At 53.7% G+C, this 14,099-nt stretch overlaps 1 protein-coding gene across 1 annotated transcript in view; it reads left to right on the top strand.

Annotated features, from left to right (window-relative positions):
* The first annotated feature begins 808 nt into the window (after positions 1-808).
* LOC133357922 (NEDD8-activating enzyme E1 regulatory subunit-like) overlaps positions 809-14,099 on the top strand; it is a 30,198-nt gene continuing 16,907 nt past the window's right edge. The window contains exons 1-7 of the mRNA XM_061576107.1: positions 809-902; positions 5,738-5,841; positions 6,065-6,125; positions 6,241-6,271; positions 9,069-9,140; positions 10,489-10,568; positions 13,282-13,501. Of these exons, the coding sequence (XP_061432091.1) occupies positions 835-902; positions 5,738-5,841; positions 6,065-6,125; positions 6,241-6,271; positions 9,069-9,140; positions 10,489-10,568; positions 13,282-13,501 (636 nt within the window). The 5' untranslated portion in view covers positions 809-834. The remainder of the gene's footprint in view (positions 903-5,737; positions 5,842-6,064; positions 6,126-6,240; positions 6,272-9,068; positions 9,141-10,488; positions 10,569-13,281; positions 13,502-14,099) is intronic.

The following is a 14,099-nucleotide window of genomic DNA, read 5'->3' as shown; positions in this document are numbered from 1 at the left end:
ACTAACAAATCGACTTACGAACAGAAACCTCTTACGAACCTTAACCCTACTAATAGGGGTTTCCCCTTTTTTTCTGGCAACAAAACTGACACCTTTTGCAAGGAAGCATGCTTACATTAACCACAATACTTGCAGTCAAATGCAAACAAAAAACAATACTCTGATAATGTATGCATTGTCCTTGAAACTGATTGGTCCACACCAGAGACAGCTTTCTTTACAGCCTAGTCTCATATGGTGTTCGACCAGATGACGCCAAAAGACAATGCATAAATTATCAGAGTATTCTAGACTTGAAGCTTTCGTGACTGCAAGGATTCATATTCTTAGGTTTTTTTCGGTAAAGTCACGTGGGTAAAACATTAAAATTATTTTATTTTACTTTTATTAATTTTAATGTTTTACCTACGTGACTTTACCGAAAAAACCTAAGAATATATATCAGAGTATTGTTTTTGTTTGCATTTGCGTCATCTGGTCGAACACCATATGAGACTAGGCTCTAAAGAAAGCTGTCTCTGGTGTGGACCAATCAGTTTCAAAGACAATGCATAAATTATCAGAGTATTGTTTTTGTTTGCATTTGACTGCAAGTATTGTGGTTAATGTAAGCATGATTCCTTGCAAAAGGTGTCAGTTTTGTTGCCAAAAAAAGGGGTAAAACCCCTATTAGTATATTTTGGTACTGGCAAAGGAGGTCCCATGATGAACCTTAACCCGTTCGTAACTCGAGGAGTCCCGTGATAGCCAATCGGCGTTGCGGTGGCGGCGGTGAATCTGCAGCGCGCGAACGGCGCCGCCACTGCCCCCTGACGGTAACCAGCCAACGGCGCCATGGCCTTGGCCGTCAAGACCTGCACGCTTGCTAAAGAGAAAGAGAAGAAATATGACCGACAGCTGAGGTGAATGCCGCCCATTGCGACGTCCGCGGTCTCGCGCGCTCTCCGTTTTGTGTTTTGTTTTTGAGGAAGGCGCAGGAAGCCGCCGGGGAGAACCGGCGCTTGTTTGTGACTCGGGCACGCCGGTAGGCCTACGGCGTTTCCTGAAAGTTGTGCCGGGGTCGGGCGATGATTCCCCGCAGGCGAAATGCAGCGTGGGGGGTAGGGGGGGGGCGGTGTTGTTGGGGGTCAAAATTTTAAGTTGTTGTGCTGACGTTTCGTTGTCCTTACCTGAAGAAGGACGCTTGTGTTGCGCCCGAAACGTCGTGATTTGATTAAATTTCATTTTAGTTTTCATTGAATTTTATTTACTTACTTTTTTTCCTACGTGAAAAACCACTGGTTCTTCACGTTCTGCAGATATAGATGCTACTGGTTCTTCACGTTCTGCAGATGTAGATGCCACTGGTTCTTCACGTTCTGCAGATGTAGATGCCACTGGTTCTTCACGTTCTGCAGATGTAGATGCCACTGGTTCTTCACGTTCTGTAGATGTAGATGCCACTGGTTCTTCACGTTCTGTAGATGTAGATGCCACTGGTTCTTCACGTTCTGCAGATGTAGATGCCACTGGTTCTTCACGTTCTGCAGATGTAGATGCCACTGGTTTTTCACGTTCTGTAGATGTAGATGCCACTGGTTCTTCACGTTCTGCAGATATAGATGCTACTGGTTCTTCACGTTCTGCAGATGTAGATGCCACTGGTTCTTCACGTTCTGCAGATGTAGATGCCACTGGTTCTTCACGTTCTCTGCAGATGTAGATGCCACTGGTTCTTCACGTTCTGTAGATGTAGATGCCACTGGTTCTTCACGTTCTGCAGATGTAGATGCCACTGGTTCTTCACGTTCTGCAGATGTAGATGCCACTGGTTCTTCACGTTCTGCAGATGTAGATGCCACTGGTTCTTCACGTTCTGCAGATGTAGATGCCACTGGTTCTTCACGTTCTGCAGATGTAGATGCCACTGGTTCTTCACGTTCTGTAGATGTAGATGCCACTGGTTCTTCACGTTCTGCAGATGTAGATGCCACTGGTTCTTCACGTTCTGCAGATGTAGATGCCACTGGTTCTTCACGTTCTGCAGATGTAGATGCCACTGGTTCTTCACGTTCTGCAGATGTAGATGCCACTGGTTCTTCACGTTCTAGATGTAGATGCCACTGGTTCTTCACGTTCTGCAGATGTAGATGCCACTGGTTCTTCACGTTCTGCAGATGTAGATGCCACTGGTTCTTCACGTTCTGCAGATGTAGATGCCACTGGTTCTTCACGTTCTGCAGATGTAGATGCCACTGGTTCTTCACGTTCTGCAGATGTAGATGCCACTGGTTCTTCACGTTCTGCAGATGTAGATGCCACTGGTTCTTCACGTTCTGCAGATGTAGATGCCACTGGTTCTTCACGTTCTGCAGATGTAGATGCCACTGGTTCTTCACGTTCTGCAGATGTAGATGCCACTGGTTCTTCACGTTCTGCAGATGTAGATGCCACTGGTTCTTCACGTTCTGCAGATGTAGATGCCACTGGTTCTTCACGTTCTGCAGATGTAGATGCCACTGGTTCTTCACGTTCTGCAGATGTAGATGCCACTGGTTCTTCACGTTCTGCAGATGTAGATGCCACTGGTTCTTCACGTTCTGCAGATGTAGATGCCACTGGTTCTTCACGTTCTGCAGATGTAGATGCCACTGGTTCTTCACGTTCTGCAGATGTAGATGCCACTGGTTCTTCACGTTCTGCAGATGTAGATGCCACTGGTTCTTCACTGTCTGCAGATGTATATGCCCACTGGTTCTTCACTGTCTGCAGATGTAGATGCCACTGGTTCTTCACGTTCTGCAGATGTAGATGCCACTGGTTCTTCATCGTTCTGCAGATGTAGATGCCACTGGTTCTTCATGTTCTGCAGAGTAAATGCCACTGGTTCTTCACGTTCTGCAGATGTAGATGCCACTGGTTCTTCATGTTCTGGCAGATGTAGATGCCACTGGTTCTTCATGTTCTGCAGATGTAGATGCCACTGGTTCTTCACGTTCTGCAGATGTAGATGCCACTGGTTCTTCATGTTCTGCAGATGTAGAATGCCACTGGTTCTTCACGTTTCTGCAGATGTAGATGCCAACTGGTTCTTCACGTTCTGCAGATGTAGATGCCACTGGTTCTTCAAGTTCTGCAGATGTAGATGCCCCTGGTTCTTCACGTTCTGCAGATGTAGATGCCACTGGTTCTTCACGTTCTGCAGATGTAGATGCCACTGGTTCTTCATGTTCTGCAGATGTAGATGCCACTGTTTCTTCACGTTCTGCAGATGTAGATGCCACTGGTTCTTCATGTTCTGCAGATGTAGATGCCACTGGTTCTTCACGTTCTGCAGATGTAGATGCCACTGGTTCTTCACGTTCTGTAGATGTAGATGCCACTTGCAGTCACGAAAACTTCAAATCTAGAATTAGGGTCGAGTGTTGTTGGGGTCAGTTCGCTTCGGAGTCCACCGGAGTCCACCTCTTTAAATTCTCTGCCGCAATTTTTCTTATCACGAGTTTTTGTTGTTGTTTATATAGCCCCGTGACATTGGTGGAAACTCCACATTGCTCTGGCGCGAGCGTGCTCTTGTCAGTAGGGAAATCAACTCGCTTGGGATTCCTGCAAAGTGGTTCTTGATTTCACGACCATGGTTGGTGTGATGGGCAGAGTCGACCCGGCTCATCACACTTGCCGTGGTGTATAAATGTTTTTTGTATTTTGTCAATCCACCGCTGGATGAGGGCCTCCCCACGCCGGCGGGTTTTTGGGTTTTTTATTTCACCATACTTCACCACACCGGTGGGTTTTGCTGGGTTTTTGTTTCACCATACTTCACCACGCCGGTCAGTGCGGGTTGAATGCGTGTAGCACACACGTGGATACATGGAGGTACTGTGCAGTAATGGGGGTTTCCTTCACTGACCTGCTCAGAGTGCGTGGAGGGGAGTTGAGTGAGATGAGAGGGGAGAGGCAGGAGAGTGCGTGGAGGGGAGTGGAGTGAGATGAGAGGGGAGAGGCAGGAGAGTGCGTGGAGGGGAGTGGAGTGAGATGAGAGGGGAGAGGCAGGAGAGTGTATGGAGGGGAGTGGAGTGAGATGAGAGGGGAGAGGCAGGAGAGTGCGTGGAGGGGAGTGGAGTGAGATGAGAGGGGAGAGGCAGGAGAGTGCGTGGAGGGGAGTGGAGTGAGATTAGAGGGGAGAGGCAGGAGAGTGTGTGGAGGGGAGTGGAGTGAGATGAGAGGGGAGAGGCAGGAGAGTGTGTGGAGGGGAGTGGAGTGAGATTAGAGGGGAGAGGCAGGAGAGTGTATGGAGGGGAGTGGAGTGAGATGAGAGGGGAGAGGCAGGAGAGTGCGTGGAGGGGAGTGGAGTGAGATGAGAGGGGAGAGGCAGGAGAGTGCGTGGAGGGGAGTGGAGTGAGATTAGAGGGGAGAGGCAGGAGAGTGTGTGGAGGGGAGTAGAGTTAGATGAGAGGGGAGAGGTAGGAGAGTGCGTGGAGGGGAGTGGAGTGAGATAAGAGGGGAGAGGTAGGAGAGTGCGTGGAGCGGAATGGAGTGAGATGAGAGGGGAGAGGTAGGAGAGTGCATGGAGGGAATTGGAGTGAGATGAGAGGAGAGAGGTAGGCGAGTGCGTGGAGGGGAGTTGATTGAGATGAGAGGGGAGAGGTAGGAGAGTGCGTGGAGGGGAGTAGAGTGAGATGAGAGGGGAGAGGCAGCAGAGTGCATGGAGGGGAGTGGAGTGAGATGAGAGGGGAGAGGCAGGAGAGTGCGTGGAGGGGAGTGGAGTGAGATGAGAGGGGAGAGGCAGGAGAGTGCGTGGAGGGGAGTGGAGTGAGATGAGAGGGGAGAGGCAGGAGAGTGTATGGAGGGGAGTGGAGTGAGATGAGAGGGGAGAGGCAGGAGAGTGCGTGGAGGGGAGTGGAGTGAGATGAGAGGGGAGAGGCAGGAGAGTGCGTGGAGGGGAGTGGAGTGAGATTAGAGGGGAGAGGCAGGAGAGTGTGTGGAGGGGAGTGGAGTGAGATGAGAGGGGAGAGGCAGGAGAGTGCGTGGAGGGGAGTGGAGTGAGATTAGAGGGGAGAGGCAGGAGAGTGTATGGAGGGGAGTGGAGTGAGATGAGAGGGGAGAGGCAGGAGAGTGCGTGGAGGGGAGTGGAGTGAGATGAGAGGGGAGAGGCAGGAGAGTGCGTGGAGGGGAGTGGAGTGAGATTAGAGGGGAGAGGCAGGAGAGTGTGTGGAGGGGAGTAGAGTGAGATGAGAGGGGAGAGGTAGGAGAGTGCGTGGAGGGGAGTGGAGTGAGATAAGAGGGGAGAGGTAGGAGAGTGCGTGGAGCGGAATGGAGTGAGATGAGAGGGGAGAGGTAGGAGAGTGCATGGAGGGAATTGGAGTGAGATGAGAGGAGAGAGGTAGGAGAGTGCGTGGAGGGGAGTTGATTGAGATGAGAGGGGAGAGGTAGGAGAGTGCGTGGAGGGAATTGGAGTGAGATGAGAGGAGAGAGGTAGGAGAGTGCGTGGAGGGGAGTAGAGTGAGATGAGAGGGGAGAGGTAAGAGAGTGCGTGGAGGGGAGTGGAGTGAGATGAGAGGGAGAGGTAGGAGAGTGCATGGAGTGAGATGAGAGGTAGGAGAGTGCATGGAGGGGAGTGGAGTGAGATGAGAGGGAGAGGCAGCGAGCCTGCATTTCAATGCACGTCTTACGCTTCTCCCCTTCAATCGTTGTCCCTCTGCATCGAGCCCAAGACTGACCACTCCGTTTTTTTTCATCAACATTGGGCGTGTGACAGGCTGTGGGGCGACCATGGGCAGCAAGCCTTGGAGAACGCCCACGTGTGTCTGATCAACGCCAGCGCGACGGGAACCGAGATCCTGAAAAACCTGGTGCTGCCTGGTGCGTGCCTCCGTCCACTCCTTCTCGCATAGAGGCGGGGGGACACTTCGACCCCGTGATAAATGCTTCCCTTATCGAATTCATGAATTTCATTGACAAGGAAAAAGCTCTACTCGTGGGGGGTTAAAACCCAGCTATTGCGCTCACAACACCGCGTGGTTGGAATGTGAAACTTGCATGGAAGGTTGTGCGTTGACACTTTAATTTCTTGTTTCCGTTTCAGGCATTGGCGCCTTTACGATTTTGGATGGGAACAAAGTCAGTGGGGAAGATATTGGCAACAAGTAAGGTTTCTTACACGTGTGGACTCTGCCTTCTCATCGCAGTGCTATTCATTTAAATACACGACGATTGCAGCTTTGTGTGGTCCTAAAACATTTTCTGTTTTTGTTGTAACAGTTTCTTTTTGGACAAGAGCAGCATTGGCGAGGTAATGAAATTCATGTTGAGGTGTCCTTTGTAAGGGTCGTTCATCATTTATAGATTTTTCGATTATTATTTTAACACAAAGGCTTTCGCGACCAATATTATTCATAATAAAGGTTTTTGGGTCAGATCGCGTTATTTATAAATGTGTCGTAACCCTCCATCACCCGACACGACCAAACAGTAAAAAATGTGTCACGTTTTTCAAAGGACAAATTAATTGACTTTTTTAGCCCACCGGTGTGTGTTGAAGAGAGAATCAACAGCATTTGAAAATTTGAGTAGCACGTCGTTTCGCTGATAATTACAATCAGCTTCATCGGGCAAGAATGGTGAAGCTCTCCTGTTGCTTCCGGTCTTAAATAGAGCAGCATCAGGGTGACGTCATCATTTAATTATTATTATTTTGGCAATCGGATAGGAAAATTTCACAAACTAGATAGTCCAATCCAGTTTGATTTTAGGAACGATTGAACCGATTGGCTCGGGCTAATATTCAAAGTGCAGGTCGCATGCTCAATGTACTTGGTCAGTGGCAGATTTGAAGCTTTCGTGACTGCAAGGATTCATACTCTTAGGTTTTTTCGGTAAAGTCACGTAGGTAAAAAATAATAAAAAATAAAATAATAATTAAATCACGACGTTTCGGAGGCAACACAAGTCTCTGTCTTGTACAGTAAATTTGGCTGTGACGGTCCCACCTGAAGACGGAGACTTGTGTTGCCTCCGAAACGTCGTGATTTAATTTAGTTATTTTCATTTTATTATTATTTTATTATTCTTATTATTTTTACCTACGTGACTTTACCGAAAAAACCTAAGAGTATGGTCAGTGGCAGCCAAAGAAAAGCACCAGCGCCAGGGATCATCAGGCACGGTGTGGTTCATTTGAACAGACACACAAAGACAAAGATTCCATGTGTAGCCTTAACAGACCATAGGTGCAAGTGCTGTTAACGAGCACCTATGAAGGCCGGCACAGTACACGAGGGGGTGGGTGGCCAGCACCACGCCCAACCACCTTTGTCTCCCGAGTGGCGATGTTTGCACATCGCACCGGTTACTCAATTGAGGCTGAGTCGAGCTAGGGGGAAGACCAGGACCAGTTCAGTTAATGGTCACTCATGTTGGCCATGAGCGGGAATCGAAACCTATGATGCTTTTCACGTTCTTTTTTTCGCAATGCAATTATCAAAAATACAACAACAAAAACAACATTATCAACCCCGAGCCCATTCACAGTTCTAGTTTTCACGTCTTTACTCAGTCAGGCCCCTCCCGATGCCGCATGGCAGAGTTTGAACGGTTTTCCCCAATGCAAAACAAGCCACAGTGCATTTGTGGCCATGCAAGCCAAGTACACCACTGCAGTCTGTACTCATGAAAGAGATACATAGACCCATAGAGATATTCAATAAAGACAAGCTACAGCAGTTTAACACTGGTAGGAACCTCCTGGTTACACCAGCCCACAGGGGATTATTGTGTCCGTCCGTCCGTCGTGCAGGGAGGGGCTGGGTGGGGAGGGAGGGGCTGGGTGGGGAGGGGAGGGTGGGGAGGGGCTGGGTGGAGAGAGTGGGGAGGGGCTGGGTGGGGAGGGGCTGGGTGGGGAGGGTGGGGCTGGGTGGGGGGTGGGGAGGGTGGGGCTGGGTGGAGAGAGTGGGGAGGGGCTGGGTGGGGAGGGGCTGGGTGGAGAGAGTGGGGAGGGGCTGGGTGGGGAGGGGCTGGGTGGGGAGGGTGGGGCTGGGTGGGGTTGGGGAGGGTGGGGCTGGGTGGGGGGTGGGGAGGGTGGGGCTGGGTGGGGAGGGGCTGGTCACCCCGTGGTGCCCTTAGAAAACTCAACGTTTAACCTACTCACGCCGGCTTGTGCCCGGCCCTCACAGTTGGCCATATTTGCGGAATACACCACGCCGCCGTTGACCCTGCAGGCCATTGACCGAGCAACCCAACGTTCCTACCAGCTCCCTCCGCAGGAATGTGTTTGTGGCCAGCAACCAAAACTAGGGACCCAACTAGCAAAGCGACTGGTATCCACTCCTTCAACGGAGGAGGAACAGCAAACCGACACGAACGAACTCCTGAAGTCTTCCCGTCGTGGCTGGAAGGCCTCGACATCGGCATCTATCTCCTGGACATATTTCTGCCATTGTGCTCAGGGATATTATAAAAATGTTGAGAAATTGACCACCACGTGGCACGCAACGATGGGCCGGGCCGTGCGTTCATGAGTTCAGTGCTCAAAAAATGGGTTTTCTTCTCGTAACATAATCGGTAATCTTACGAGGGCTCAGAGTTTTGTGATGACCAAGGGTTGTGATCAAGGTCGTAGGTTACGATGCATGTAGAGAGAAGGACATTCTAGCCCAGGGGTCGGGAACCTTTTTGACTGGGAGAGCCATAAAAGCCAAATATTTCTAAATATATTGCATTGAGAGCCATATAGTATTTTTAACGTATAATAAATTAAATATGCATCACTTTTAATGCGACTTCTGGTGCTGCATGGTTTTGCTGATGGCCTTGTAGTCTGGTTCGTACGTGGTGAGGTTGAGCTTCATGCAGGCGTTGAGGCCCCGTGACCCGAGAAATTTTATCTTCAAAACTAATTTCTGATTACTTTAAAATGACACAGTATTATTAAGCAATATCACAAGTAATTTAAAATCAGTTCCAAACTGATTTTTGTATTTTTTTTTCAACTCAAAATTGTCTGGGAGCCATATGCCGTCACCAGAAGAGCCATATATGGCTCGCGAGCCATAGGTTCCCGACCGCTGCTCTAGGCCGTGCTTGTGTTGCAGAGTCGAGCGAAGACGGCGATGCATCTCATCCAGGAGCTGAACAGCGACGTGTCTGGAAACTTTGTTGAGGAGGTAAGACGACAGACGGAGTTATAAGTTGCTCGTTTGAGGAAGTTTATTAAATCCTTTATATTAAGTTTGCATGCTTGCTTGCTTGCGTGCTTGCTTGCTTGCTTGCGTGCTTGCTTGCTTGCTTAGGACCGTGCAAATCTTTCGGTCGTTTTTTAACCCACTTCCCGTGATCCAATCGAGCTGACATTTTCCACACAGCCTCGTTGTGCGTGACAATTAATGTTCGTGAAAAAAAATTCCCAAGATTTTACACTTTTTAGGCAAAAAACAATTATTTTACATATATTCAAATAGAACGCATTCATGGCTTTGGCTGAACGTCAGAGTGTAAGAGCCCAGAGCGTAACCCCTCCACAGGCCGTGGCGGAGTAGCGCAGTTGGTAGCGCCCTCGCTTCCCATGCCAAAGGTCGCGGGATCGATCCCCGCGTCCTCCACAGGCGAATATATTTTTAAATCCTTTATATTAAGTTCGCTGCCACGCATATAAAGGATTTATAGTGAAAAACTTTGTTTTTACGGGTTATACTTATGGAGAGGTTCGGTTTGTGACTACGCCTGGCCTGCATAACAAAAGTGTGAAAAAAGAAAGCTATTGTTTAGTAGCAGGCGATAGGGCATCATCGGGACCGCTCTTTTTTACACGCTTTTATTTAACTCCGTCTGTTGTATCCTCAAAAAAGAAATATTGTAACTGAATTTTAATCCACTTACCAATGTGCTATCGACTGCAAACTTAAAATAGCTATGTCATACTGATGACAACACGATATTCTATCATTGAAAATCCAAAACATGTATTTTAAAACTTTTTACACACTTTCATTTAACTTACTGTATGTGTTGTCGTATCCAAAAATCTTGTAACTCAATTTCAACCGTAATCCCAATGTCGTATCGACTGCAAACTTGGTATCGGTATTTCATACTGATGACAATACTATATTCTATCATTGAAAATTAAAAATAAATATTTTTTAACAATCTTTTTTACGGCTCTAATTGTCGACGCTCAACTCGCGTTGCCTGTAAATCACCACGGTCCCTTACGTCACGGAAAGCCTCAGGGAGCCACGCCGAGGGGCGGGGGATGTGGAAGGAGGGGAGGGGCGATGGGGGAAGGGGGCAGGGGGAGGGGCAGCTCGGACAGTACATTTCATTAAAGCGAGTTTTTAAAAAAAGTATTTTTTAATTTTTTATTTATTTCCATTGATACCTCGGATACTTATGAGAAGGAAACATTTTACATGCAGAAAGATCGGTGTGGGAAAAATAATGATGAAACGTTTACAGATTTTAACATTCACGCGGCAATTTTCCGACGTGAATTTGTTTCTTTTAATGCAACAGGCTGTGGAGAAAGTCTTAGAAAAGGAGCCCACGTTCTTTCACAAGTTCACCGTGGTCATCACCACACAGCTGCCGGAAAGGTAATGCACCAGCCGCCCGGAACCTCGCCTCACGCCACGCTCTCCTCGCCGTTCCCCCTCCGACCCTCGCGTCGTCACACGGCGACCCCTCGCGTCGTCACACCGTGACCCCTCGCGACGTCACACGGCGACCCCTCGCGTCGTCACACCGTGACCCCTCGCGACGTCAAACGGCGACCCCTCGCGACGTCACACGGCGACCCCTCGCGACGTCACACGGCGACCCCTCGCGACGACCCCTCGCGACGTCACACGGCGACCCCTCGCGACGTCACACGGCGACCCCTCGCGACGTCACACCGCGACCCCTCGCGACGTCACACCGCGACCTCTCGCGTCGTCAAACGGCGACCCCTCGCGTCGTCACACGGCGACCTCTCGCGTCGTCACACGGCGACCCCTCGCGTCGTCAAACGGCGACCCCTCGCGTCGTCAAACGGCGACCCCTCGCGACGTCACACGGCGACCCCTCGCGTCGTCACACGGCGACCCCTCGCGTCGTCACACGGCGACCCCTCGCGTCGTCACGGCGACCCCTCGCGACAACCCCTCGCGACGTCACACGGCGACCCCTCGCGACGTCACACGGCGACCCCTCGCGACGTCACACGGCGACCCCTCGCGACGTCACACGGCGACCCCTCGCGACGTCACACGGCGACCCCTCGCGTCGTCACACGGCGACCCCTCGCGTCGTCACACGGCGACCCCTCGCGTCGTCACGGCGACCCCTCGCGTCGTCACGGCGACCCCTCGCGTCGTCACACGGCGACCCCTCGCGTCGTCACACCGCGACCCCTCGCGACGTCACACGGCGACCCCTCGCGACGTCACACGGCGACCCCTCGCGACAACCCCTCGCGACGTCACACGGCGACCCCTCGCGATGTCACACGGCGACCCCTCGCGACGTCACACGGCGACCCCTCGCGACGTCACACGGCGACCCCTCGCGTCGTCACACGGCGACCCCTCGCGTCGTCAAACGGCGACCCCTCGCGACGTCATACGGCGACCCCTCGCGTCGTCACACGGCGACCCCTCGCGTCGTCACACGGCGACCCCTCGCGTCGTCACGGCGACCCCTCGCGTCGTCGCACGGCGACCCCTCGCGTCGTCGCGCGGCGACCCCTCGCGTCGTCGCGCGGCGACCCCTCGCGACGTCGCGCGGCGACCCCTCGCGTCGTCGCGCGGCGACCCCTCGCGTCGTCAAACGGCGACCCCTCGCGTCGTCACACGGCGACCTCTCGCGTCGTCACACGGCGACCCCTCGCGTCGTCAAACGGCGACCCCTCGCGTCGTCAAACGGCGACCCCTCGCGACGTCACACGGCGACCCCTCGCGTCGTCACACGGCGACCCCTCGCGTCGTCACACGGCGACCCCTCGCGTCGTCACGGCGACCCCTCGCGACAACCCCTCGCGACGTCACACGGCGACCCCTCGCGACGTCACACGGCGACCCCTCGCGACGTCACACGGCGACCCCTCGCGACGTCACACGGCGACCCCTCGCGACGTCACACCGCGACCCCTCGCGTCGTCACACGGCGACCCCTCGCGTCGTCACACGGCGACCCCTCGCGTCGTCACGGCGACCCCTCGCGTCGTCACGGCGACCCCTCGCGTCGTCACACGGCGACCCCTCGCGTCGTCACACCGCGACCCCTCGCGACGTCACACGGCGACCCCTCGCGACGTCACACGGCGACCCCTCGCGACAACCCCTCGCGACGTCACACGGCGACCCCTCGCGATGTCACACGGCGACCCCTCGCGACGTCACACGGCGACCCCTCGCGACGTCACACGGCGACCCCTCGCGTCGTCACACGGCGACCCCTCGCGTCGTCAAACGGCGACCCCTCGCGACGTCATACGGCGACCCCTCGCGTCGTCACACGGCGACCCCTCGCGTCGTCGCACGGCGACCCCTCGCGTCGTCACGGCGACCCCTCGCGTCGTCGCGCGGCGACCCCTCGCGTCGTCGCACGGCGACCCCTCGCGTCGTCGCGCGGCGACCCCTCGCGTCGTCGCGCGGCGACCCCTCGCGACGTCGCGCGGCGACCCCTCGCGTCGTCGCGCGGCGACCCCTCGCGTCGTCGCGCGGCGACCCCTCGCGTCGTCGCGCGGCGACCCCTCGCGTCGTCGCGCGGCGACCCCTCGCGTCGTCGCGCGGCGACCCCTCGCGTCGTCGCGCGGCGACCCCTCGCGACGTCACGCGGCGACCCCTCGCGTCGTCACGCCGCGACCCCTCGCGACGTCACACGGCGACCCCTCGCGTCGTCACGCGGCGACCCCTCGCGTCGTCACGCGGCGACCCCTCGCGTCGTCACGCGGCGACCCCTCGCGACGTCACGCGGCGACCCCTCGCGCCGTCACGCGGCGACCCCTCGCGCCGTCACGCGGCGACCCCTCGCGTCGTCACGCGGCGACCCCTCGCGTCGTCACGCGGCGACCCCTCGCGACGTCACGCGGCGACCCCTCGCGTCGTCACGCGGCGACCCCTCGCGTCGTCACGCGGCGACCCCTCGCGACGTCACACGGCGACCCCTCGCGACGTCACACGGCGACCCCTCGCGTCGTCACACGGCGACCCCTCGCGACGTCACACGGCGACCCCTCGCGTCGTCACACGGTCGGCTCCGCACGGCGCGAAAGAAGCAGTTCAACGCACGCACGTTCCGCCGCGTCCGCACCCCTCCGCCCGACAGCACGCTGCTGCGGCTGGCGGCGGTGCTGTGGCAGGCGGGCGTGCCGTTGCTGGCGTGCCGAGCCTACGGCATGGCGGGCTACATGCGCGTGGCACTTCGCGAGCACACGGTCGTCGAGTCGCACCCGGACAACGCGCTCGAAGACCTGCGCCTCGACCGTCCCTTCCCGGCGCTCGTCAAACACCTGGCTTCCTGCGACCTGGCCCTCCTCGACAAGAAGGTGCTTCACACCTGCCCGCCACCCTCACCCCCCACACACACACACACACTCCCGGTGAACTCCGTGTCACACAATTGGACGTCGTGCGCAGGAGGTGGATGGATGGATGGGGCTGCCTTGCTGTGCGAGATGGAGTGGGCTTTGGGGAGGCCTTCATCCCAGCAGAGGCTAGATTATGGCCAAAACTAAAATAAGAACTCTTGACTAAGATAATTGTTTTTTTACCCTTCTATCTGGCAACAAAACTGACACCTTTTTTTACAAGGAGTCATGTTTGCATAGACCACAATACCTGCAGTCATAATGCATTATAACTGCAGATATTGTGGTCTATGCAAACATGACTCCTTGTAAAAAAAAAAAGGTGTCAGTTTTGTTGCCAGATAGAAGGGTAAAAAACCAATTATCATATTTTTTACTGGCAAATGAGGTTCCAATGGTGTAAACTCTTGACTAATTTTAGCACTGAGCTGTCTAGCTCTTTTTCGGAAGCGACTTGGCCACAAATGATAGCTCAACGAGGTGGCTTATCATCACGTGGATATTTCTAGCAGCCAAATACTCCTCTTCTTGGTTCTTTCGGTAAAGTCACGTAGAA

Source organism: Lethenteron reissneri, chromosome 60, assembly GCF_015708825.2.
Source record: "Lethenteron reissneri isolate LAM-NWPU_2019-01 chromosome 60, ASM1570882v1, whole genome shotgun sequence".
Classification (NCBI taxonomy): domain Eukaryota; kingdom Metazoa; phylum Chordata; class Hyperoartia; order Petromyzontiformes; family Petromyzontidae; genus Lethenteron; species Lethenteron reissneri.
This window is presented reverse-complemented; position numbering and strand designations above follow the sequence as displayed.